At 38.5% G+C, this 26,747-nt stretch overlaps 1 protein-coding gene across 2 annotated transcripts in view; it reads left to right on the forward strand.

Moving 5' to 3' along the window:
* Positions 1–681: 681 nt before the first annotated feature.
* The window catches only part of GABRB3 (gamma-aminobutyric acid type A receptor subunit beta3), a 235,686-nt gene continuing 209,620 nt past the window's right edge, over positions 682–26,747 (forward strand). Inside the window, exons 1-3 of one of the 2 annotated variants that reach the window (XM_021680475.1) lie at positions 682–761; positions 1,621–1,712; positions 1,935–2,002. In XM_021680475.1, coding sequence (XP_021536150.1) covers positions 682–761; positions 1,621–1,712; positions 1,935–2,002 — 240 coding nt within the window. Of the gene's footprint in view, positions 762–1,355; positions 1,492–1,620; positions 1,713–1,934; positions 2,003–26,747 lie in introns of those variants that run through there. The other variant, XM_021680474.1, reaches the window with a different exon arrangement.

Here is a 26,747-nt window from a genome sequence, read left to right on the forward strand (position 1 = left end):
ACAAGTAGAATTGTGTAACCATGTTTCTCAGTATTCGAAGTCTGAGGCACAGAGAAATTTTATTGAAGACTATTCACTAAAGAAAAATATGCAACCTGTGGTCATGGGTGAACAAATACCCCTTAGGTACACTGTGGTGACACACAGGGCAGGGTTGTTTGTGGTGTACATCGGTCTGTTTCTTAGCCAAAGTATCATTGGTTTTCTAATGAGAACCAAAGGATTGAAGCCTATCCTAGGGAAAAGGAGTTTCCTGGCTTTATAAGAACCACGGACAGCTCCACGCTGCACCAGAAAAAGCAAGTTATTTTCCCAGCGCTGGAATGACAGTCCAGGGTCTCCAGGTCTGATTTAGACTCCAGTTTACTGATAAGGTGCACATAATCAGGCCTCTCTTTACCATTCATTATAAATGTATTTACGTGAGCAGGGAGGGCCCAGTGCTCGTATGAAATGTTCGGAGGTGACACTGAGAGGAATAGCTTAATGAGCCGATTTTTTAAAATGGTCTTACAGAGCATAAATAATTAATCGGGCCGCCATGCGAGGGGCTGGATCATGGGTCAGGCGGGAAAGCCCGTGGGTGGGGGCAGGGGCGGGGATCCCCGCGTCGCTGTTTGAATGCTCAGTGGCTGTGGGGGAGAGCGGATCCCACCCAGATTAGGTCGGAGGAGCAACGCCATGTGCTCCAGGCTCCCGGCTCTCTTGCTGCCCATCTGGCTCTCCTGGACCCTGGGGACTCAAGGCTCTGAGCCCCGCAGGTGAGGTGGGGGTTTCCCCCCGACCCGCAGCCTCTATCTGGACGCTGTAGCGCGCAGTCCCGTGGGCACAGGCACTGTACTTCACCCACTGGCTTTCGGCCTGTGTCGCAGCTGGGCTGGGGTCGTAGAGGGGGTCGGGCCCAGGGAAGGGGCGGAGGGGAAGCCGATAGCGTTTCCCTCACCGCCTCTGCCCGTGTCGCCGTCGGTCCCCTCCTTCGCCCGGTCGCAGGGAGCGCGGCGGAGCTGGTTTCGCGGCCGAGCCCGGCCCTGCTCCGTGCCGCGCAGTCGCGGCTCCAGCTTGCTGTCGCCAGCCGGGCTCCAGGTCCCGCTCCGCAGCCGCGGGGGCGGGAGGGAGCGCAGAGGGCCTGGGCCACCGGCCGCGGAGAGTGCGGGGGAGGCCAGGGTGAGCGGCGCAGCCGGCTCCGCCTCCGGCTCGCCTTGCCTCCTCCCCCTCTCTCCGCTCCCCAGCCTGCGGCTCCTCCTCTCCCCGGGCCCGCTCCTCCCCCTCCTCCCCTCCCCCTCCCCCTCCGCCCTCCTCCGCTCGGGGCCAGCGCGGCGGCGGCGGCGGCGGCAGCAGCAGGAGCAGCCCCGGCTGCGGGTCGCGACGGCGGCGGGGCGCCCCCTCCCCCGTGCCGGGGCGCGGCGGAGGGATGTGGGGCTTTGCGGGAGGAAGGCTTTTCGGCATTTTCTCGGCCCCAGTGCTGGTGGCGGTGGTGTGCTGCGCCCAGAGGTAGGGTCGCGGGTGGGTTGACGGGAAGCGGGCCGGGCGGCGGGCAGGGCGCGCGGGTGTGCGCGCCGGGCGCTGGCGGGTGAGCAGCCGCCTGACCCTCCTATCTGTACCCCTTGCGCCCTCCCCCAGCGTGAACGATCCCGGGAACATGTCCTTTGTGAAGGAGACGGTGGACAAGCTGTTGAAAGGCTACGACATTCGCCTAAGACCCGACTTCGGGGGTAAGAGGGGTGTGCGCGGCCGCTGCGGGAAGCGCGACCCACCGCTCTGGCGGCCTGGGTGGAGGAGGGAGGAGGAAGGTGCTTAAGTCGAGCTGCGGCGGAGTAGGGGGGGTGGAGGGCATTTCCCTTGCTCCCACTCCTCGGGTAGGCACCCCTATCCTCAGAGCCACCCGCACCCCGTGCCCGAGCTTGGCTGATCAGTGTGTCGTGCTCTTCCCGCAGGTCCCCCCGTCTGCGTGGGGATGAACATCGACATCGCCAGCATAGACATGGTTTCCGAAGTCAACATGGTGAGTGCCGGCCCTCCCCAGGGCTGTCCCCGAGCCCCTGCTCCACTGTCTGGGCCCACAGTACTGGGCCAGAGGCCTCCTCTGACGGGGCCGAGCTTCCCTGGCCCACAGAGGGAGCGGCTCTCCGGCAGCCAGCCCCCAGCTCGTGCGGCTCCCTCCATCCGCCCGGTGTGCGCTGGGGGCGTCGGGGCGTCGCTGGCATCGGTGCTGTGAGGAGGGCGCACCCTTCCTGCGGAAGGAAGGGGTCCTGGGCCGGTTTAGCGCTCGGCTTTCGCCGCAGCCGTCGTGCTCCCAGCTCCTCCAGCGGTTTGTCACCTGGTCCTGAGGTTTCCCAAGTGCCGTCTCGCCTCCTTAGCAACAGGCGCTGGGGAGCCGGGGAAGAGAGGCGAGTTGTGGGGGTGGCTCATATTCTAGGTAAGAGGTACTTACGGTTTCCTTTGTTGTCTTTTGGAAAGAGATGTTGGCAGCTGAAGAGGACCAGGGGCAGTGGTCTGTGTATTCTAGGGTGTTTCCGGTCAGTTTCCTCTGTCTCAGTGGGTTCTCTAAAGTCAATCTCTTTGGCAGTGAATCCCGGAACCCCGCTCCGCCAGTCGCTGTCGGAGGTGCTGACGGAGCTCTGGCGGCTCTGAGAACGGGAGGGCCTGGGCCGCAGGCGGGCTCTCGGAAGGGGCCGCTCTGCCAGGAGAGTAGAAGGCTAGTGAGCCCAGTGTCACTTAGAGCTATGTTCATGCTGTCGTGATTCAATATTGTAACGTGTGGAAAGCAGAGGTTCGTATCCCGAGGTGCGAAGTGGGTACCATAGGCTTTTTTGCTCAGGACACTTTAGGACAACAGGGTATAAGAAGAAAAATAACCCCTTTCATTTGTTAATTGAGCTGAAATATCCTGGGATTTGGAAACAGACTTAATTTTCTGTTGAGTGGCACTTTAGAAATTGTAAGAATGAACATTTGGAAACAATGTTTTTTGGGAAAAACCATTTGGCGACTTTTCTTTCCAACATAACATTGAGAATATAATGAGGCATGGTTTCAGATAGACCCAGTAGGTTTCTCAAGTCTGGTGTATGTCAGAGTCACCTGAGCAAACTTGTTTTAAATGCATACTCCCAGGTTCCTCACTCCAAGAGATTCTGATCCAGCCCTGGAGTGGAATCTTGGGGTCTCTGCATTTAAAACTAGTGCTTCACACTTTTTTGAAGCAAGTATTTTGTGGACAGTATTTTGAGAAACATCGCAATTAATTATAGAAATAGGTACATTTACAAATAAATTAAAACTACTAATTTAAATAGACTGTTTAGCAAGATATATTTAAAATATATACTACTGTGGATTTTGTAGGAAGAAATCTTTGACCACACAAAATTAATTTCATCAAATTTTCACTCAATCTAAAGTTTTAAAATTATAATACATGATTTCAAAGTCATGTACTTTTTTTAAATTTTTTTAAAGATTTTATTTATTTATTTGAGAGAGAGAATGAGATAGAGCGAGCATGAGAGGGAAGAGGGTCAGAGGGAGAAGCAGACTCCCTGCTGAGCAGGGAGCCCGATGCGGGACTCGATCCCAGGACTCCGGGATCATGACCTGAGCCGAAGGCAGTCGCTTAACCAACTGAGCCACCCACGTGCCCCAAGTCATGTACTTTTCTTTCAGTATATCACCTCGGACATTTTTGTACAAGGCATTATAATAATAAAAGTGTTAGTAAGAAACACAGAAGGGATATCACATACGTAACATTCAAAATTAACATTATACATATGTTTTACTTTTTTTATAATCTTGTAAAAATAATCCTGTCCAAACGGTATGCTTTATGATCTTAAGGGAACAAGTTGACATAATCTGTGATTTTCTTAATTGAGAATTTCACATTCTTTAGAGAGAATTCTTCACAGAAGATTATTGCATATTTAGTGGATTATTATATAAAAATATGTATATTGGATGTCAAATGAAATAGAAGATACATCGATGTGGTCCTTTAAGAACTCTATACAATATTAAAACAACCAGGTAAATAAGGAGAATGCGTTCTTGTACAGCATTGCACATTTTCTTTGAGTTAATTTTTAAGAATAGTTACCCAGTTGTCATCATGCTGATACTTGGTACCTTTGAAAACTTCAGCAATAGTTGCCTAATTCATGCACTGTGAATTGAAGTGTCCCAATTTTCTCTGGACCCAAATAATAGAAAGACAAATTGAAGATACAAGCCATTATACTGAATAATCTTTTAGTTTATATCCCAAAGCCAATAATTATGCATAACATACGATAGTATACTATTTTTTTGTGTTCTCATAATGGTAATTTTGTGGCTCTCTAAACATATATTCATTGTAAACAAATTTAAGAATTGATAGGATTGGAGATTGAAAGCCATTGGACAGATGGGACTGCCTCACATTTGAAATATCATCAACGAGTGGACTGAATAAAATTTTATGCTAGGAAAATATGATTTCCCTTTACATATTTGCTCACAATTACGGTTATGATATTTGACCTATTTTTTAAAGATTTATTTATTTATTTGAGAGAGAGAGCATGCATTTGCACACATGCATGGGGAGCGGCAGAAGGAGAGGGGAGAGAGAATCCCAAGCAGACTCTGCTGCTGAGCACAGGAGCTGATGTGGGGCTCTATCCCTCGACTCTGAGATCAGGAGCTGAGCTGAAACCAAGTGTGTGATACCTGACCCAACTACACCACCCAGGCTCCCCTTGACCTATTATTAAAGACACTTTGAATAGCAATGGTTAAGCATAATTTTGGAGGTCATATTTCATAAGGAAAGAACAGAGAAATGCAAGCACAAGATTAGAACCATCCTTCAATCATGTTGCTTAAAAATAATAAATTCCATTTATGAACTTCCTTAATCACCTTACTGGTCACACAAAACTAAGTTTTGTGAAGTAATGAAACTAAATAAGAAATGGTCTTGCTTTAAGAGTATTGTAGCTATTAGAGGTTGTAACAAATGGTTGTTAACAAAAAGTAGGATGTAGTCAGTCCCATTAGAGGAACAAAAGAAAGGAGCACACAGAAGAGAGAGAGGGAAGGAGGGGGTGGGGGCTGATACTGGGAAGAGGGAGAAAGATTATTTCTGACATGGAAGGTTTCATGTGTAAGTGGCATAGATGGAGAAGGGTGTTGTGGGTTAGGGAAGAAAATGGCAAAGGTATGGATGGATAGATAAGCAGGATAGGAGATTATGAAGGGGAGATCAAAAGGTGAAATTGGAAAAGTAGTACAAACTCCTGTTCACTTAGGTTCTTCTCTGCCATGCCAATTTCAGATGCTAATTGTCAAGAAATAAGGAGCCCCGTAAATGTTTCAAGCATGTGACTGACATGATTTGAGATGTGGCTTCAGATGAATCTTTTGGCTAAAATGTAAATTTAGATAGAGGCGTGAGGATGTTGCAGTAGAAGCAAAACTTAAAAGAAAATTAAGGATAAATGATCATGGAAGTTTCATTCCTTGAAATTTTCTTCTTGGGTTTTCATAGATATATTTTTGAAAACATTTATTTAGTGAAATAAAAACTTACCAGTGTTTCAAATAAGAATACATAAAGCATTTGTATCTCAAGGTGGAGAAGATATGTGCATGTTCATGAACTTTTGGGGGTGATTGTAAAGAATAACATACACTGCATAATAGTAATATTGGTGTTTTTCTCTTTAAATAGTTGGAAAGCACAATCTTTATCTACTGGGAGTGCCTGCAGATGGTACTTCCAAAGAAGACCTCTGTCCTCAAATAAATAAATGAATATATTTGTATATATACATGTGTACATCATCATGCTTTTTGGTATTTTGTAGAGACAGTCTAAGAATGAAATTGAGTATTTCAATATTTAACATTATTTTGCTATAACTTGTGTCATGGAGAATAGAGATATTCTACATTTCCATTTTTCCTAATCTTCCAATTCTTCTTTTCATGCACCTTTTTAATAATTAGCTGACTTGACAGCATTCAAATGAAAGCCATTTTGTCTTATATAACTTCCATTGTTTCTCTTAGCTTTTGTTTTAAGATTTCATATAATATTTTAAGATTATGCATGGTTAATTATTTAGATTTAGTTTATATATTTAAGTGACATTGTATATGTGAAAGAACACTGTTCACGGAAAATTTTTGTATACATTTGTTATAATTCTGATGCTTAAGCATTGGTCCTCATGTATAAAAGCATGTGTTGAATATTTAGATGGGGAGATGAATAAATGGAGGAAAATTATTGAAAGTGTAGGAAACAAAGAAATATTAAAGATGTAAAACAATTAGAAAATTTTATTTTCAAAACAGTATTTTTACTCAGAGAATGAAGTAGTTCTATAACTCTTAAAAATAAATTTAAAAATGAAAACAATATTTTAAAGTACTCATGGTTTTTTTTTAAATTTGATTAGAATAAGCCATTGTTTGATTTATTAATTCAGAGAAGAAACTATACATACTTAATTTTTACTTAATTAACTTTAAAGTATTGAGGATAGAAAACTAGATTCAAATGCTAGTAGTATTAATAGTAACTTCTATGCTTTATCTTGTACTTTGTTATTAATTTATACTTAGTCCATTAAAATTAACTCAGTCCTAACAAAAATGTAGCTACAGGATTATTTTTTTCTGATATCATCCATGTAAATCATAAATTGTCTTTTTTTTGGTCTTGAGTTCCTTTTAGGTAATATATAATGTGTATCTTTAGTTGTTATGAGGTGTATATTCATCCATTATTCTAGTTCTATTGTATTCCTTCTTCATTTGTTGCATTTTCTTATTATAAAATCCACTTTTTAAAAAAGTGTCTAGATGTAAAATAAGTATTGTACATAACATAGTTTTGGCACATCACAAGAAGCAGCTTTGGAGCTGTATCACTGTAAAATGGATACAGTCTCACTCGTGTACAAAACCATGCATACACACACATACAGACATTTGCACTATCAGTTTGTCTTTCCTTTCTTCAGAAAGAGTAGGAAAGGTCATTTTGGCTAGAGTGAGCTGGGATCTGAGGTCTGGAGAATTCAGCTTTGAGGCATTTTTGATCAAATTTATGTTAATCAATTTCCTCCCCCACCACCACCTTTCAGAGTCTAGAGGTTTCTTTGCCAATAGAGAATGCTGAACTAGAATATAGTGTCCAGCACCGTGCTAGAATCTCAGGTAAAGGAAGAGCTGAATCCCAGGAGTCCAGGTAGTGTGCTGAAAAGAGCCTAATGGGGTTGGAGTTTTTGGTTCTATTTCCAAGTCTATGGGAACATCTAGCCTTAGGCAAATCACTTAACATTCAGTAAATCAGTTGCGGGCTTTCCAGATGCCCATAGCATGCCTACGGAATGGATTCCGAAGTGGTATCACACTTCTCTATAGAGAAAATCGTGGTAGGCAATCACAGCTACACAAATACACAGTAGAAAGCTATCCTTTACTGATTTTTTTCTAGAGGCTTGGGCCATATTTAAAGTTTGCATATCAGTTGTTATTAGCATTTTAAAGGTTGGAAATGTGGTAATGCTCTTATTATAAAGTAAGCTGGGGGATGACTCAGCAGAAAGGAAAAAGTGTTTCTCTGACCCAGTTGGGGTTGGAAAACTGCTTACATGGAAGGCACTCCAGGGGTAAGGTCCATGGAGTGTGTTGGCATTTGGTTCCAGGTTGCTGCATTTTGGAGGTGGCTGTTTATTGAGGACATTACTTTTCACTGGCAGTATGTTTCGTGCATAAGTGATGATCATACATCAATGCTGGGGCACTGATAAGAAAGCATATAATGAACTTCAGAGATGGATGAAAATAATACCTTACATAATATGCTTTTTACGAAGGGAAGTTTGTGTTTAATATTGGAAAGAATGGTATAGAGAGTGCAAAGAGAATGCTTTCTGTCTTTTCCCTTGGGGAGGTTGTAAAGCTTATGTTGCTCTATTTCTTAAAAGATGGATCTTACACACATTGTCCTGTTGTGAACCACCTCTTGCCTGTGCCTGGCTCAGGGACTGTATGGTGTGTTGCACATAGAAATATTTGGTTTGAAGTGATGGTGCAAATATGCTTATTTACATATAAAATTTTTTCCAGTTTTTGCAAGTAAAGCAATGTGGATTCAGCCTTTGACACTGCTGTTGTGACTCTTCTTTTTCCCATTGACACAGGACCTTTCTTTCTCATATGGGTTCTGTATTGTATCATGCATACTGTCATTGCATAAGAAGCCTACCAACCATTTGGAATCCTTTAAGTTATTTTATAATACAGGCTGAGGTGTAACTTAGAGAAATTATAACTAACAGTTTTATGCCATTTTGCAATTTATGGAATACTTCGAGTGTTTTGTCATTTAATCTTCAACCCTGATGATGAACTTGGTAAAGTTGGTAACACAGGTGTTAACCTCATCTCCATTTTTCAGAAGAGAAAATAGCTTTAGGACTTGGGAATAGCACTAACTTACTGAATGGCAAAGCTGGTGCTTACTTGGCCCTGCTTCTGTGGTGTTTCTACTGCATACTACAGAGCAACAACAAGTGCTCTGTTAGGAGCACACATGATTTTATATTCTTCTGTGACCTTCACTATTGTCTAAATTAGATCCTCCCATTCTACTTTTCCACAAAAGCTTATTCTTCACTTAAAGCACTTATTACAGTGTGACATATAATTAGGGTGTATTTATTTGCTTAAAATCTTTCTCCTCCATTTTTTTTCCCATTAGATTATAAGCTCCATGAGGCAGAACTATGTCTATGGACAGACCTTGTACTTGATAGGCACCTATCAGACATTTGTTGAAAGTGTATGAATGAAGAATTAATGAATGAATAAATACACAAGCACATAAATAAATAGATATGTAGCTTTCCAACGAAATATTTTTATAACCCAGAATTTGGGCTCATGACCAAGAAGAAGCTTTTACTGGCTCAATGTGATATACAAAGATTTTACCATAGGGGACTTAATTCGGCCAGAATTTGTATAATTGCACACAATATAATACACTCAGCTGGTATTTTGTAGCTGCTACCCCTTTCACTGGAGAGCTCTTAAGCTGATTTCAAAGCAGAAAGGAGAGTGAAGTGTTGTAGCAGTGTTCTATATGACACAAGTTTTGATTATTATATACGGATTCATCAGGCTTTGCCTTCCCATCCCAATAACACTCAGTAGTGCAGTGAGGCTGCTGTGGTTTTCATTTGTTTGCTCGCTTTCCAGCACAGTTTACTTCTGGACCATTTATGCCAGCCATTAAGAAGATTCTTCAGCTGCAAAATTTGGAACACCAAGACTAAGATAGGTCTCACCTCTTGGCAATTTGCTCAGTACCACCAGTTCAGTGAAGAGTCAAGCCTCTGATATCTCTGGCTGGAGATGTAGAATTCCTTTATTCCTTCTCATCAGGAGACCACATCGAGTAATAGAAGTCATTTGTAAGCATTAACTCATGTATCCCTCTTTTCATTTTCCATTGAACTTAAGCATCACACAGAGGCATTAATACAATGAACAAAAACTTCAGCATGCATGGAACTAACATTTCACAAGAATGGGAATAAAATTAAGACATGAGAATGTCACAGCTCTTTAAATGCCCTAATTTGTGCTTCTTCAGTCAATCTGAAAGAGGATATGGATTCTATTGATTACAACATCATCGTAGTTCTACAATGCAATTTCCTTTTATGTTAAATATTTGCTAAATCCACATGCTACGATTCATGACATGAAATACATTTATTTTGAATCGACTTTAAAAGATAACAAAAGCTATTGGTTTAAGGCTATAGAATCCTGATTGTGTTTGATACATACGTATAAAATATGTTACTTAGTTCAGCATCACATCACCATTCTTTTTAAACTGAACTTTTTAAATAAGTCTTACCAATTGATAACACTAATGAGTAGAAGAAACAAGTTTTCTGGATCACACATGTGCATCTATGCAAACCAAAATTTGTTTTAAAAGAAACAACAATTTGGGTAATTTGTTGTAATATTGTTTTTCCAATCCTGCTGACACTAAATATCCATCCAAGAGATAAGTTCAAATATCAGGTGGGAAGTAGACTAGAATGGTTACAGAGCTTAGGGCCTGTCCTGTAGAATATACTTAGTAAATATTTATTAAATGAATTTGTGTAGCAAATGACCCTTGTGGTAAAACTGTACCTTTGATCAATTTTATTGCAGAAATTCCCCTATTTGGGTGTTTGTTTTGCACATAAAATGAACCATAGCTTTATATGTGAGGATTCCTGTGAACTTGTTTCCAAAAAGAAAAAAAAAATTATGGAAAACAGTGCCATTCCTATTATGTAGACCAGTGATTCCACAACTTATAGACCAAGAATCTTTGTGTAGTATTAGAGTTATTGCAGGGGTGGACATGGCTAAGTGTTCTCCAAGCATGATTTCTCATCATCGGTGAATTCTGTGCTTTGCCTTTCCAAAACAGTACACATAATAAAAAAAAGATTGGGGGGGGGGGGCCTGGGTGGCTCAGTCGTTAAGCGTCTGTCTGCCTTTGGCTCGGGTCGTGATCCCAGGGTCCTGGGATCGAGCCCCGCATCGGGCTCCCTGCTCGGTGGGGGCCCTGCTTCTCCCTTTCCCACTCCCCCTGCTTGTGTTCCCTCTCTAGCTGTCTCTCTCTCTGTCAAAAAAAAAAAAAAAAAAAAGTTTGGGAATAACCGTTTGAGCGTATGAGGACCAGGATTGATTGCGCTATATTCCTTTTTTTATGCTGTTAAACATTCTACAGATAATTCATTGGTATGAGGGCATATTTAATTGTGCTGTTGAATGAGTTTTTGTTTCTGAATCTTTCCTTTGTTTTGGCCCTAGGCACCAAAATTTCCTGTGAGAATGTCATTTTCTGTGGTATGGGCTAAAATAATGGTTTCTTAAGAGAATTCTGTTCTATAGAATGTAAATGTGGGCACCATAATCAAAATATTTCCGCTCAAATCATATTGGAAATTATGTTAAAGATATAAAATAGGTTTCTTTGCTGCAGGAATTTCAGGCCCATAATATGCTAATGATTTTGTAAATTTTCATGAGAGGAGTGAAGAATTCAATATTTTAAAAATCATGTTTCATTGGGCATTTTTTTCTTGGGGGGTGGGGGACCCATTTAACACTTCATGAAGTTTTTTGTAGAACACAGTTTAGAAAATATGGGGCTAATCCATTGAATCATAACGGCCAGTTCCTGTGAATGATAACTGAGAAGATTGCTACATTAATAAAACCTCTTTTGGGGGCACCTGGGTAGCTCCATCATTAAGTGTCTGTTTTTGACTCAGGTCAAGGTCCCAGAGTCCTGGGATCAAGCCCTGCATGGGGCTCTCCACTCAGCAGGAAGTCTGCTTCTCCCTCTTCCCCTTGTGTTCCCTTTCTTGCTGTCTCTCTCTCTGTCAAATGAATAAAATCTTTAAAAAAAAAGAACAGTTAAAAATAAATAAATAAATAGATAGATAGATAAATAAATAAATAAAACCTCTTTTGGTGAAGATGTCCATAGCATGGAAGGTACAATTTTGATCAAGAATCTACCAGTACATATGGGGATGGGTTATATTTTCTAGAAGTGAAGATTAAGCATCTGTTATAATTGATTGATAAAAAGCACAAAGATTTTGTTCTATAATTATAGCCTTTGTCATACTGAGGGAAATCTGTGTGTTTTAAGCTTCCTTGTTTTCTTGTATTATGAGAGTACAAGTACATGATACAGAGGCAGAGATATATGTGTTAAAGAAGAAGAGATGCAAAAGGCTCTGGGGTCAACAGCAGCAGATTAATACTAAAAGCAAAATATGGCTCCCTGAGGCTGTTAGGCTTGGCCATTGGTTTTTAGATGGTGGTCTGTATGTTATTAGTATTCATATGTAAAGTAACATTCTGTTTGGATGAAAGGTTCTTTTGATAAACACCCCCTAGAGTAAGTCATTTCTAAAATTTCCCTTGTGACTAGTTTTCAGTAGTTCAATGGAGAGTTTGTATATGCTTATAAATAGTCAGGGACAATAGTCTATAAGGCAGATGCATTTTCTGGATTTTTCTATCAACCACAATAATATCATAAGGGGGCAATATTGCTCAATATTGCCTGTACCACTGCGGAGGCCCCACTGGGGATCTGTGGTGGCTCAGTGATTGTAAAAGACTGGGGGTAGGGGCACCTGGGTGGCTCAGTCATTAAGTGTTTGCCTTTGGCTCAGGTCATGATCCCAGGGTCCTGGGATGGCCCAGCATCAGGCTCCCTGCTCAACAAGGAGTCTGCTTCTCACCCTGCCTGCAGCTCCCCCTGTTTGTGCTCTCTCTCTCTCTGTCAAGTAAATAAATAAAATCTAAAAAAAAAGACTAGTGGTAATGAGCAGGTAAACCAAAGTAGATCCAGAAAATAAGAGATTAAGAATGTTAATTGATTATAATAGTAAATGGGGTTTTGTTTGTTGCTTGTTTGGTTTTAACATTTAGAAACACAGAAAGCTGGTTTAAAAAAATGGTTCTTATTTTGGAAATATAGTATCTCTCTATAGATATATATATGTATATAAAAATTACATAAGAAATATATATTATATATAAATAGACTTACAAGAAATATTTATAAATATAAAATATAAATATTTATGAGAGAACTATAAATATTTATAAGAAATATAAATGTCAAAGAAATATACATACTTCTTTTCTCCCATGCTCTACGTTATTTAGCATTACACTGTATTCACTTCAAAATTTTATCTTTATTTTATGATTGAAAAGCTACCCTCAAAGCTTGAGATTTTACTTTATTATTGTAAATGGTTTGGAATTTTAATTATCTAGGTAATTTCCTCAATACTCCAGGCTGTTTTGCCTTTAGAGACCATAGGGAGTCTAACTTGAAAGATTGCCCTCTGCAGTGGAAAGAGTTGCTTGTCAGAGCACTTAGATCCCATGGAAGGGTTTGTTGGAACTTTGGCAAGTCATTCAGACTCAATGGTCGTCAATTTGATCTTTTTAAAGAGTGTGTTAATAGGATTCTCTAAATTGCCTTCCAGTTCTGGTTTCTGTGTTTCTTAAGAGTCTGTGAGCAGTTAGAACCATAAGGGGACCTTCTGTTTGCCTTACACAAACTACTACTTGTTCATTTGATACTGCATGTGGTTTAATTGATTATCTGAGAGGTTGTCATCTGGCAGTTTGCAACCTTCTATTCTAGGCATGGCCAGTGTGAAACCCAGAATGGTTTTTTTGGGCTACTTATTTCATGTGCGATGAAATTCAGACATTTTGTACATAGTCGGGATTTTAAAATCTGCATCCATGCTCATCAATTTTCAGGTCTCAAACAGTGGTATTTGCTTCTTCAGTCTGAATGTAGAATTATTAATTTATGAGCAAAAACTGTAGTGGACTGTTAAAATGCTTTTTTTTACATTCAAAGTATAACTTTTACATTATCACCTAAGAAAAACAGTACAGAAATGTCTTAGTTGTTGTTGGATTCCAAATTGTGTATATTCAGGTTTTTAAAAAAAAAAAATCTACATAAATTTAATTCATGCATCATTTTTAAATCTTCTGTGTTCTTTTATTAACATAATTTTAATATTGTTTGAGTTCATAATTCAGTCCAAAAGGAAGAGGGCATAGGCTTGGTCAGTGTCATCTGGACTGCTGCATTCACCCAGTTTGGGATGCTAAGCCAGCATTCAGTGAAGAAAATTTTAAACTTAGACCTCAAAGGTAGAATTCCCCTATTGTGGCTCTATAAAAAAGAAAGTTTTACCATTTTCTACCTTTTTATTGATTCCTAGTTTCATTTAAAATTGAATTTCTTATATAAAACCAAAACAAGTGAACCTGTGTGGATATAGGGATAAAGATTTGGCTTGCCTCTACTAGAGATTGCAAAATAAAATATGTAAACTTGTCGAATTTTATTCTATAAAAGTAAAAATGTGGGTGTACCAATCATTACATTATTAGGAGATTACCTATTTAGGATGATATAGATTAAAATGCATAGTGTGACCCAAACTTAGATATAACCAATAAGTAACCAAAAAAAAAAAAAACCCAACAACAAAAAAATCAATAATTTTTAAAGTTCTCAGGTCATATTTTTCCACCGTAAGTGAAATCCTGTTAATTTGTAGCATCTGGTTAGGGGAAATTGTAGCACAGTCTAAAGTGATTTCCTGATTTACCACTTTGAAATAATTTGTCTACCGTGATAGCCCCACATGTATATGTTCCTCAAAGGTTTTCTCTCAGCGGTCTTTCTCTCCCTCTCTCTCCTTCTCCTTATCCCCATGGACAAGAGAGGTATGAAGATATTAAAAGGAGAAGACACTTTGCTCTAAATGTAACCAAATTAGCACTCTGAGAGCAGAGCCAACTCTGAGGATCATGAGCAGTGGCTGGTTTACTGAGATTGAGGAGAAAAAGCCAAATAAAGGGGTAGATGTTCCTGAATGACATTTATCTCCCCTTCCCAGATAAGAAATGAGGGTTTTACCTGCCAGTTTCTCTCACCATTTATCTTTTTGGGATTTTGAATTCAAAATTTCGATACCTCAAGAGCCAGTTTGGCTTAGTAATGTTTTTCCTTTTATCATATCTCTGTTTCTGAAACAATGAAGGAAAATCCTCTTTTCTTCAACATTTTTCAGCAGGAAGCACAATGAAATTTGTTAAACAAAGGTTGACAGGAAAGCAAGTACCTATTAATTGATATCCAATTTCCTGATATGCCAACCTTTGCCCAAGATTGTACTTGATTATGCAATAATGTGCAAACAGAAAAATCAGAACCTGCCCATGCTACAATACTAATAGAAACTGTCAGTTAACCAGGGGGAAGGACTCACAAATCAGTCTCATATATTACTGAACTATTTTCTCTGTCTATTACCAAATAATATGAGTGTTTCTAGATTGCACTTCTGTGGAGATTTTTTTGTGTGACTATCAATATTATAATGGAAATTGTGAAAACAACAACAATTACAACAAAACCCTAAAATGTAAAAGAAAGCATGGTGGAATTCCATTATACTGATAGTGGAGTCTGTTGAGATGGTAGAGAAGAGGGGTGTGGGGGCTTATTTTGTGAATATGTATGGCAAAACACTGTTTGTGATGCTTCAGCACAAAGTGCTATACCTAATTTACACTTGTTTAACAGCTAGTCCAAATATAGACTATGTGTATAGATTTTTAAAATCCCAGGCTTATCAAAGCATCTTGCATTTATAGGTCAACACTAGAACTTGCTGGGAAGAAGCAAAGCAACAATCTTTCTTTCTTTTTTTTTTTTAATTCTCAAAATAACTAATATCACTTAATAATTACTTCCTGTATTGTCTTTCATGATTTGACTTTTTAGTTCAACTGCTCTGTTGACTAGCATATTGTTGTGCTGTCTCTTTCATTCCAAATACTTTTAGATTTAAGTGGTGGCTTAACTAGTGTATAACTGCTCTCGTAACAAATAGAATGCCCAGCATCAGAGGGACACCTGGCTGACTCAGTCAGGGGAGCATGAGACTCTTGATCCTGGGATCATGAGTTTGAGCCCCATGTTGACTGTAGAGATTACTTAAAACATTAAGAATCTTAAAAAAAATAGAATGCCCAACGTCAGAAATCCACATGATGATAGTTTGGGATTTTCCCTATTTCTCCAGTTCAGCACACCTGTTCAAACTTTACCTATATTACTTCAGACTTGAAACTGGCAAGACCTCAAGCCCACATAAAGTTATTAAAGAAACTCATGAAGAGGGTGCTTGACTAGAGCCAGGAATGAGTTAGCTAATGAGTGAGTTGGACAATAAATGTGTGAAGTATAAATAATTTTCAACCCCATGTTTGCAGCAATAGTAGGAATGAAGAAAGGACTGACAGACAGTTGGGCCTGGGAAGCTGAGAGATATATAATCAACCATTATTGTTAGTATTCTGAAAAGCAATTTGGGGGAAATATGGGTAGAACTAGAAGGCATGGAAAAGACTTTCAAGGTCCTATGGGAGGGATAAAAATAGGCAAAATTGTTACAAGAAATAGGATTTTTTATTCTTTAAAAACTTGAGATACTGGGGTAGTTTGTCATGTTTAATTAGAAAGTAGATATATACCAGTGTGTACTATGCAAAAAAAATTAAATTGTTTACTTTTGCTCTTACATTTATCCATGATAAAAGTGGAACTACTGGGGGTGTTGACTCCCTGAAATTGGACCCATCATCCTCCTGGCATCAGTCACCTCAGGTACAAGTCTCTAAATAGATTTACAATCTGCAAGGAACCTGTGCAGAAATCCCTAGGTGTTTTCAGAGCTGCAAAACTTGCCAGATGCTGGCAGGTGTGATCGGAGGAGCAAAGCAGGAAGGAGAATAGTGAAGTGAAAAGGAAGGCAAGATTCTTCTTTCTTATCCAGCTATGAACTCTCTAAATAATCAGTACATCCGTGGATTGTTATATATACAGTTGTGTCAGGCAGGAAATTTTTCCCTGTGAGGGAGGAATGCTCTGCACATTCATTGTGAAAAGAAGACCTTCTTGGCTGGAGCAGACACGATGACCATCTTTTGGGAACTTTGGTACTCTTTACACCTTTACTGCTTTCACAAAAGAGCATCTATTATTTTCCAAAATTTATATGTTTGGGTATATATATATATATATAGAGAGAGAGAGAGAGGATATTTGGATATATATTTATCAGGATATATTGGATATATTTTGGATATATATATATGGATATATATATATATTTGCCCACTAAAAAAATTTAGAATATTTAGAAAAATACACTTGGATGTATTTTTAAGTTGTGTTATACATATGTAATATGTATGCACTATTTTTTACACATAGTATACACAAGTTATTATCATGCTTTTCCATGTAATTTATATTATATACACTTCCATGCTATTGAATATATTTTATAGACATTTTAAGAACTGTATAGTATTCCCTAGCATGGCCGAATGACGTAGCTTGCTTAATATTTTCCTATTGTTTTATATTTAGGTTACTTGCTCTGATTGCAAGATAAATCGTGTTTTGATGACTATCCTTGTACATAAATTATTGTATGGATTATGAATTATTTTCTTGAAAAATATTTCATTAAGATTACTGAATTAGGGGCGCCTGGGTGGCTCAGATGGTTAAGCGTCTGCCTTCGGCTCAGGTCATGATCCCAGGGTCCTGGGATCGAGCCCCACATCGGGCTCCTGGCTCAGCAGGGAGCCTGCTTCTCCCTCTCCCTCTGCCTCTCTCCCTGCTCATGCTCTCTCTCTCTCTCTGTATCTCTGTGTCTCAAATGAATAAATAAAATCTTTAAAAAAAAAGATTACTGAATTAAGTAGTATGAATATTTTTAAGGTGTTTGATACATAAATTTTTGTTGGTAATTGGAAAGAGAATTATAGATTACAAAGTAGCAGTATTTAAAGCTAAAATTGAATTAAGCTCCAAAACAATTCTTAATTTTGTCATTTTTCCAACATAATCTCGTCTAACAAGAAAAAGATACAAATAATTTGGCTTTATATTAAAATTGACTTCATCTTAGTTGTATATTTGGCATGCCAGTATGTATAAGGAACAAAGTATACAAGTTCAGATCATTGTTTTGAATGAATTAGAATTAATGCAAATCCCTCAAATAAATTTTACACCAAAAATTAGAATGTTTCTCACAAATCAGGCCTATGAAGTTGGAAAAAAAAATTATTGTTCGGGGCTCTGAGGTCACAATCGGTCATTTTTATCTGGAAGAGCACATTATCAGAATCTACCAAGACATTTTAATCTCAATTTAATCTCATATTTAATCTCAGTAACTGAGCTGAGCCTTGATCCTTTGGGTGTTTGAATATGTGGGACAGTTAGTGAAGCAGACATGGGGAAACTCTGAGGAGAAAGGCCTAGAGCTGGGAGGAGCCCATCATCACTAAATGTACTTCGGGAGGGGAGGGTCCTCGTGTGTATCACTGCCTCGATCTTTATCGGGAGGACAGTGAGGCTGATTTGAAGGGAGCTCCTGATTAATCTGAGGTACTATTTAATGAAGCATTAGTTTACTTTGCCTACACGAGTAACACTTTAGGAGACTATTTTCCATAGACTTAATGAGAAAAAAAAACAGACATCATTTAATGTGATCTAAAGTTTGGTCTACTGATGCAGAGGAAAAAAGAAAAAGTAAGGGGCCATTACCATTTAATTGAAAAGGGAATTTGGATTTTTCCACATTGATTATGAGATGAGTGGGTAACCATTCTTCCTTACTACCTGATTCTATCATGGCCAGAAATGGCAGTGAAAGCCATTCAGAAACAACCACAGATTGCCACAATTTCTTGATTACCTCTGACCTCTGTTTTTATCTTTTTTACATCAAAGTCACACACGTGACTAAAGATGCCATTCTGCTTTTGAGAAGACCATTTTTGCTTGTCCTCTTGTCTCTTTCTCCCAAACTTCTTCCCTGTTAGGAATTTTAGTTTGACTCCTTGCTCTGTCTCTCATACCAGACACCAGAGAAATCTCTTTCAGGCTCCTTTAGTCCTCCTGGTTGAGTTCAGTTTTTGCCCAGCCTTCAAAAAGATAAATGTCCAAGTTCCATAAGCAAGCATACCCAGCAGGAGGAAATAGTTTCTGACTACAAAAAGTCTCCCAGTCTATAATTTTATTATTTAATCTTCACATTTTCACCACCTGGAATATTCTCTCTCCTTAAGGTGTCCATTCTATCCTCACATCTTTACTGGCCGTGTTGAACTCAAATTTTGTTTCTCTCAGAAGATTAAGAGCATGGGCTTCCTTTGCCTTGTATCAGCAGAATGCAGGGCCTCTTGCTCCCGGTATCTTTCTCAGAGAAGGATGTTTTTCCTTCTGTCTGAAATCCATCTTGCTATATGTGCTCTGTGTTTGGCTTTTCCTGTGCCCACATTCACTACACTTTTTCAGCATATCTTCCTCTACATTAGGTTCTTTCATTTAGTCTTCATATGAGAAAAAGAACATACCTGTATATAAAAGAGATAAACCAGGCTCTTCCCTTGACTGCACTGCCCTCCTAGATCAAAGATTTCTGGACACTATTTCTGGGACCAATATCAACCTGTAGTCCTTGCCCATACCCTCACTAAAAAGGCTGCCAGTGCATCTGTAAGTGTTGTGATAAGGGATCATTCTTCTGCATGTTAATGTTGGTTAGGCTTCCTGAATTGTGCTCCTCCACCTTGTCACTCAATCCTAAAGATAATTGTTGCCCTTCCTTTTTTTTTTTCTCAGTATCCAGTGGTTCACCATGTCTTGCCCTCATAATTTTGGTAATATATTGAAGACTCACTCCTTTTTTCCCCATGACTCAACTTTGGATCCCTCAAGTGCAGTGATCATGATCTGTCTGAAATCTGTGATTCTCATGTATTCTGGTTCCACTTATAAAATATTGTCGCTCCACTTTTCCTGCCATTTCCAGGATGGGAGCCCCTAACTGGCTCCAGAGTACCTGCTGGATGTGTCATAAAATAGGTGATTGGCACTAATGCCCACAGTGACAGGGATGTTAGGATTAAGAACCAGCTCCAGGATTTGGAGAAAAGTGCCTGTGGGCTATGTCTGTGCACATCAGGTGAGATCATAAGGGAAGAGAATGGAGCTGGAAGCTTTCAGGTTCTAAGCTGATATCAAAGCCTTCCCCATTTAGTTCATACAAGGGGTGATATTTAGGGTTCTTCCTGAGAAAATTCAAGAATGAAAGAAGTGGGGTGCCTGGGTGGCTCAGTTGTTAAGCGTATGCCTTCGGCTCAGGTCATGATCCCGGGGTCCTGGGATCGAGCCCCACATCGGGCTCCCTGCTCTGCAGGAAGCCTGCTTCTCCCTCTCCCACTCCCCCTGCTTGTGTTCCCTCTCTTGCTGTGTCTCTCTCTGTCAAATAAATAAATAAAATCTTTAAAAAAATAAAAGAATGAAAGAAGTGATGGTGCTACATATGAGTGTTGAGTGTACATGTTGGGTTTTGAGAGAGCACTCAGAATCTAAGAGCTGGGTTAATAGTGCAGCTTTTACCTTGATATGGCCAACTTGCCCTGTGATTACCCAATTTTGTTTTATTCTAATCTGCATTACAAGCTTTAACGTATTTTTCGATTACTTCTCTTTTGGCCGTCAGTTGCTTCCCTTGTACATTTCTTCCCTTTCCCTTATTATCTATCCCTTCACTTCCATATATTCTAACTATCAGCCTTAAATAGATGCTTTAAAAATGAGTATTGATAGTGATGATATTTAGATTATCAAGACGACCAGAGGCAGAAGAGGAAACCATTACCCTGATACACAGTGCAGTGAGGCAAACAGAACTATTAAAGACACTTATCAAAGAGCGTGAACAATGAATGTTGAGGAAGTAATTGTGAAATTGTGAGAGTTGGCAGTGTGTGTGCTATGGAGTCCTCTCCCCCACACTCATCACCTTAACCCTGGGTAACTACACAGTTAAAAAGGAGAATAGAAAGAAGAGACAGAAAAGAGTGGGTGTGAGAAAGGCTCTTGTCTGCTAGTTAAGTAACACTATGATGTTGAATTTTAAAACATAATTGAAAGCATGCTTTTTTTGGATAGAAAAATACATTTCTTGGGAGGGGCAGGGGTGCTGTCTCAGCTAAATGGCTATATTTAATATGTACCCTCCCTCCTTGCCAAGTACCCAATAGAAGTCAGGTTATATATTATATCAGAAAATTAAGGATGGAGAAAAGGCTTACTGATTGTGGTGCAAGAACATAGCTTTTATTCCTAAAATAATAAAAATCTGAAATTAGTTAGAAAAGGAACAAACTTGACAAATATGAAAGCGGAGAAGTGGTGGCAAGATTTGGGCTGTGACTAAATTTCATTTACTGGGATGCTGAACCAATAACACAAGTCACCTGAGAAAGGTGGTGATGAGTTAGATATACCATTGGTTTTTCCAAAGTGCTTTGAGAATATTGGGATATAATGAAAGTGAAAAGCCAAACATTAAATTCTAAATCAGGAGGAAGAGGTGAGAGGTGGTTAGTTTAAGATCCTTTATCTCATGACCTTCTATATCTAGAGAGTTCTTTTTAAACTGAAGGAAATCTGATCACTGCTCTGTTATTACATTGGGCCTTGTTCCAGGAGTTGGAAACCATAGATGGTGGAACAACGTAGCTCTTCATCTGCAATTGTTCTGGATACATTCTGGTGCATTTCTGGTTTGAATTTCCACAATGAATTTGTTGCCACTTGATATGTAAGAGGTTATTATTATATTTTAAATATTTGATTAACATGAATTGTAAAATACGTTTTGTTAAAGAAAGAGAGGAAGGAATCCCATGAATTCTAGATAGCTGTATCATCAAAACAATTTTTTTTCAAGTTAGCTACAACAGAAAATATGAACACTTCGATTTTGGAGAAATCTTACAAAAATGCATTATATAAGTTTTTAACATTAACAGTTCATGAATCTTCCATAATTTAGAAAGATTATGAAAATCTAGAGATTCCACTATTCCTAGGTGCTAATTGCATTTTATAACACATTATTTTACAGGAGAAAGAGAGCCAAATGTAGCACTGTTATGGGGAACTTAAGGGAAAAAAATGATTCTGTCATAATGAAATGTGAAATTAGCTTTGGAAAACTTTTATGATTCATGATATTGCTGAGTTCCAATAATTTATTAGCAAAACTTTTCTTATTCATCCAGTCTAAACAGCATTACTCTTGACCTCCTCCCCTTTCTAGCTACTTTGCAAGCTTTCAGAGGTTGTCATATTTCTGTCAGTTTTCTACCACTCATGAGTTAAACATTTCATGAAATTCTATTTCTTTAACCTGATAGAGCCATTTATAATAAAATAGCTCCTTGTGTTAACTTTCCTTTTCATAATCAACAATAGCTTATTTAAATCTAATGTAAATCCCATATTTTCATTAATCTTGATTCACTTGTCTTTGGGTATTCAGCCTGTCTCTTATTTTTTAATTGAGCATGCTGCCAAGATGGGTACCATGCCAGCTGGTCACTTTGCTTGGTACAAAACAAAACGATTTTTAAAAGCATAATTTATATTTTTCATAACAAAAAGTTGACATTCCCAGTTTGTTATGTAGTTTTCCAGTCTGGGTTGGAAGCACCTTATCATGTTCTGAGCAGTTCCATCTAGAAAGCATTTGAAGGGCAGTATCCAGGCAGTGAATGGGGTCTAAGCCTTAGTGTTCCACCACGGCTAATTGAGGGATTGGGTTGAATGGATAATTAACACCCACAGATTATTGAAAACCTCATTTTAGTAAGTAGTTTCAACTTCTTCCTTCACTGAACCTCTTCCAGAGTTGCTAATGAGTAGCAAAATGGACTGATTTTGAATTCTAGCTACTTTTATTTCCCTGCCTTCTTTCTGATGGAGATGCTAATAAGCAAGAATGCAATCAAAAGGCATGACACATAAGGGAAGAATTAAATGAAACTGTTTTTTAAAAACCTCTAAACAGATTTCTAATTCCAGTCAAGATGGAGTAGCCCCATTTCTCCTAGTCTTCCCTCTTACAACTTAAAGCCCCGGACATAACACAGTTACTAAACAAGGAAGATTCTGAAGGTTGAAAGAAGCAGGGATTGCCTAAAGATCTCAGGACATGAGGAATGACTTGGCATTGAATTCCCTAGGTTTTCTTTCTGCCTTTCAGAGATCCCAGGCAGTTTACCGGAAAGCCTACAGCCTAGATAGAACTGCCAACAAAGAGAGACAAAGAAAATAAACTCCAAAAAAGCCCCCTCATAGCCAAAGGATCAAGAAAAGAATGGCCTAACAGAACAGAAACTTGTTATAATGCCTACCTTAGTTCAGCCAAACACCAAACAAAACAAAACAAAACAAAACAACCGTATATACCCTCCTCCCACCATGGTTTCATCCAGGCCAAATAGGAAGCTAATCTTCCACCCACTGCCCAATAGAAACAGATGGACATGCTCCCAGGATATAGAAGAACTGAACAACACCTCAGTCAACAAGATGTGATTGACATTTAAGGAATACTTCACCCAACAATAGCAGAAAACACATTCAAGTGCCCACAGATAATTTCCCAAGATAAATCATGTTCTGAGTCATAAGACAAACTTCAACATATTTAAGACAATTTACATCCCAAAACAGGGAAATATAAAAGAATCCACATCATACAGTTTGTTTATGTTTTCTAATTACAATGAAATCAAACTAGAAATCAATGCAGAAAAACAATGGGAAGATCTCCAAATAATTGGAAATTAAAAAATAAACTTGTAAGTAATCCATAAGCCAAAGTGGATAGCTCAAAGGAAATGAAATGATTGAATGAATGGTGAGTGAAAATGAAAATGAAGTGTATCAAAATTTGTGGGATACATTGAGAGCAGTGCTGAGAGGGAACGTTGTAGTTCCAAATGCTTACATTCAAAGAAAGGTGAGCTCTCAAATCTAAGTCCTTAAAAACAAGAAAACATTAAAATAATCCCAAATTAAGGAGATGTAAGGACATTATATTTTAGTATATGTGCTGCCGAAGCGAGCACAAGGAGATGTAAGGACATTATAAAGATAAGAGCAGAAATGAATGAAATTGAAAACAAGAACATAAAAGAAAATCAATCAAATAAAAAATTGGATCTTTGAAAAAATCAATTAAATTGATAAACCTTAGACATACATAAAAAGAGAGAAGACACAAATCACCAATGTCCGAAATGAAACAAGAGGTATCATTACACGTCCTGCACTCATTTAAAGGAAAATAACAAAATAGTATGAACAACCTACAGATAAATACAACAACTTAGGGAAAAAAAATACCAATTCCTTAAAAATCATAAATTACTAAAACACATCCAAGGTGAATTAAGTACTCTGAATACTCCAGTAATGACTAATGAAATTGAATTTGTAAATATGAGTTTCCAAACAAGTAATCATTGGTCCCAGATAATTTCACTGGAAAATTCTATAGTACATTTTAAAAAGAACTAACTCCAGAAGTACACAATTTCTTCTGGAAAGGAGAAGAAGAAGGAGCAGGTCCTAACTTATTTTAGAAATTCACACTGGGGAGGGTATGTGCTCTGGTAAGCGCTGTGAATTGTGCAAGACTGTTGAATCTCAGATCTGTACCTCTGAAACAAATAATGCAATATATGTTAAGGAAAAAAAAAAAAGAAGAAGAAGAAGGTAGCGGGAGGGGAAGAATGAAGCAGGGGAAATCGCAGGGGTAGACGAACCATGAGAGACGATGGACTCTGAAAAACAAACAGGGTTCTAGAGGGGAGGGGGGTGGGAGGATGGGTTAGCCTGGTGGTGGGTATTGAGGAGGGCACATTCTGCATGGAGCACTGGGTGTTATGCACAAACAATGAATCATGGAACACTTCATCTAAAACTAATGATGTAATGTATGGGGATTAACATAAGAATAAAAAAAATTAAAAAAAAAAAAAAAAAAAGAAATTCAGTATTGCTCTGATACCAAACCAGAGAAAGACAGACAGCACATAAGAAGAAAGTAAATAAAATCTCTCAAGAACATTTGCACAAAAATCCTGAACAAAATACTTGCAAATCAAATTCAGCAATTTGTAAAAAGAATTCTATACCGTGACAAGTGTCATTTATTCTAGGTGTGCAAGGTTGATTTTTTTTATCTAAAATCAATCTGTTTTCCAGAGTAGTTTTGAATTTGAGCCCCATCTTGGGTGTAGACATTACTTAAAAAAATAAAATATTAAAAAAAATCAGTGTCTACAGTATCAGTAGGGTAAAGAAGAAAAAATCATGTGATAGATATCAATAGATACATAAAATGCATTTGAAAAACATAGTACCCATTCATAATGAAAATTCTCATCAAAGAAGAATTTTCCCATCCAATAAAGAGAATCTACAAAACCCCTCTAGCTGTCATCATGCTTAATGGTGAAGACTGGTATGAATGGTGAATGACTGATAAAAGTCATACAGATTGGAAAGGAAGAAATAAAAATATCTCTCAGGGCGCCTGGGTGGCTCAGTTGGTTAAGCGACTGCCTTCGGCTCAGGTCATGATCCTGGAGTCGCTGGATGGAGTCCCGCATCAGGCTCCCTGCTTGGCAGGCAGTCTGCTTCACCCTCTGACCCTATCCCCTCTCATGTGTTCTTTCTCTATCATTCTCTCTCTCTCAAATAAATAAAACCTTTAAAAAAAAAATCTCTCTTACCAGATGACACCATCATCTTATGTAGAAAATCCCAAGGAATCTGAACAAAAAGTCCTAAAATTAAATTCAGTAAGGTTGCTGGATATGAGATCGATAGGAAAACCCATCACATGTCTATATACTAACAAGAATATAGAAACTAAGATTAAAATAGAAAGACAGTAACGTTCACAATCACTTTAAGAAAATGAAGTACTTAGATATAAACTTAATAAAAGAGATAAAGAGCCTGTACACTAAAAATTGCAAAATGCTGGTGAAAGAAATAAAAAAAGACCTAAATAAATGGTGAGAACTACTGTTTTATGAATTGGAAGACTCACCATAGCAAGACATCGATTCAAATTGATATATAGTCTTTATGCATTTTCTATCAAAATCTCAGCAAGATTTTTTGCAGACATAGACAGACTTATTCTAAACCATACATGGAAAAGCAAGGTGCAAAGAATTCTAAAATAAACTTCAAAAAAAAAAAAAACAGCTGAAGAGAACACTCTCTACAGTGTTTATGTTTTCTTTATAACTGCAGTAATCAAGTCAGTGGGGTATTGGCAGAGGGGTAGGCATATAGATAAGTGGAATAGAAGAGTGAATCCAGAAATAGACTCACACAAATATGCCCAACTGATTTTAAACAAAGGTTCAAAAGCAATTCAGTGGAGGAAAGACAGCATTTTCAACAATGGTAATGGAACAAATGAATTTTGACCTGAATTTCAGACTTATACAAAAATTCACACAAAATGGACTTTAACATAAAATGTAAAACTTAAGAAGGGAACATATGGGGAATATCCCTCGGGCCTGGCATTAGGGGATGAGTTCTTAGACTACACCAAAAGCATGGTTCATAAAAGAAAAATTTAATAAATTGGACCTCATCAGTATGAAAATATTTGCTCTGCAAAGACCCTGTGAAAAAAATGAAAAGACAAGTTATACAGTCAGAGAATATATTTGCAAATCATATATTTGATAAAGGACTTGAATGTAGAATATATAAAGAATTCCCCAAATTTAACAGTAACAAAATGAATAATCTAATTAGAAAATGGGCAAAAGATATGGGCAGACATTTCAGCAAAGAATATATATAGATGGCAAATAAGCACATGAAAAAATGCTCAATATCTAAATACCTATCAAGATGTGTATAATTAAAAAAAAATAGTGACAACATCCAATAAAGTGTGGAGAAACTAGATCACTCATACATTGCCAGTGGACTATAAAATGGTACAGCCACTCTAGACAGTAAGTTCACAGTTTATTATAGAATTAAATATGCAGTTACTATACAACCCAGCAATTGTACTCTTTGGTATTGATCTCAGAGAAATGAAAACTTACAGTTACACAAAAACCTGTAAATGAATGTTCATAGCAGCTTTACTTTTAATCACCAAAAA

This window comes from Neomonachus schauinslandi, chromosome 9, assembly GCF_002201575.2.
Source record: "Neomonachus schauinslandi chromosome 9, ASM220157v2, whole genome shotgun sequence".
In the NCBI taxonomy this organism is placed as follows: domain Eukaryota; kingdom Metazoa; phylum Chordata; class Mammalia; order Carnivora; family Phocidae; genus Neomonachus; species Neomonachus schauinslandi.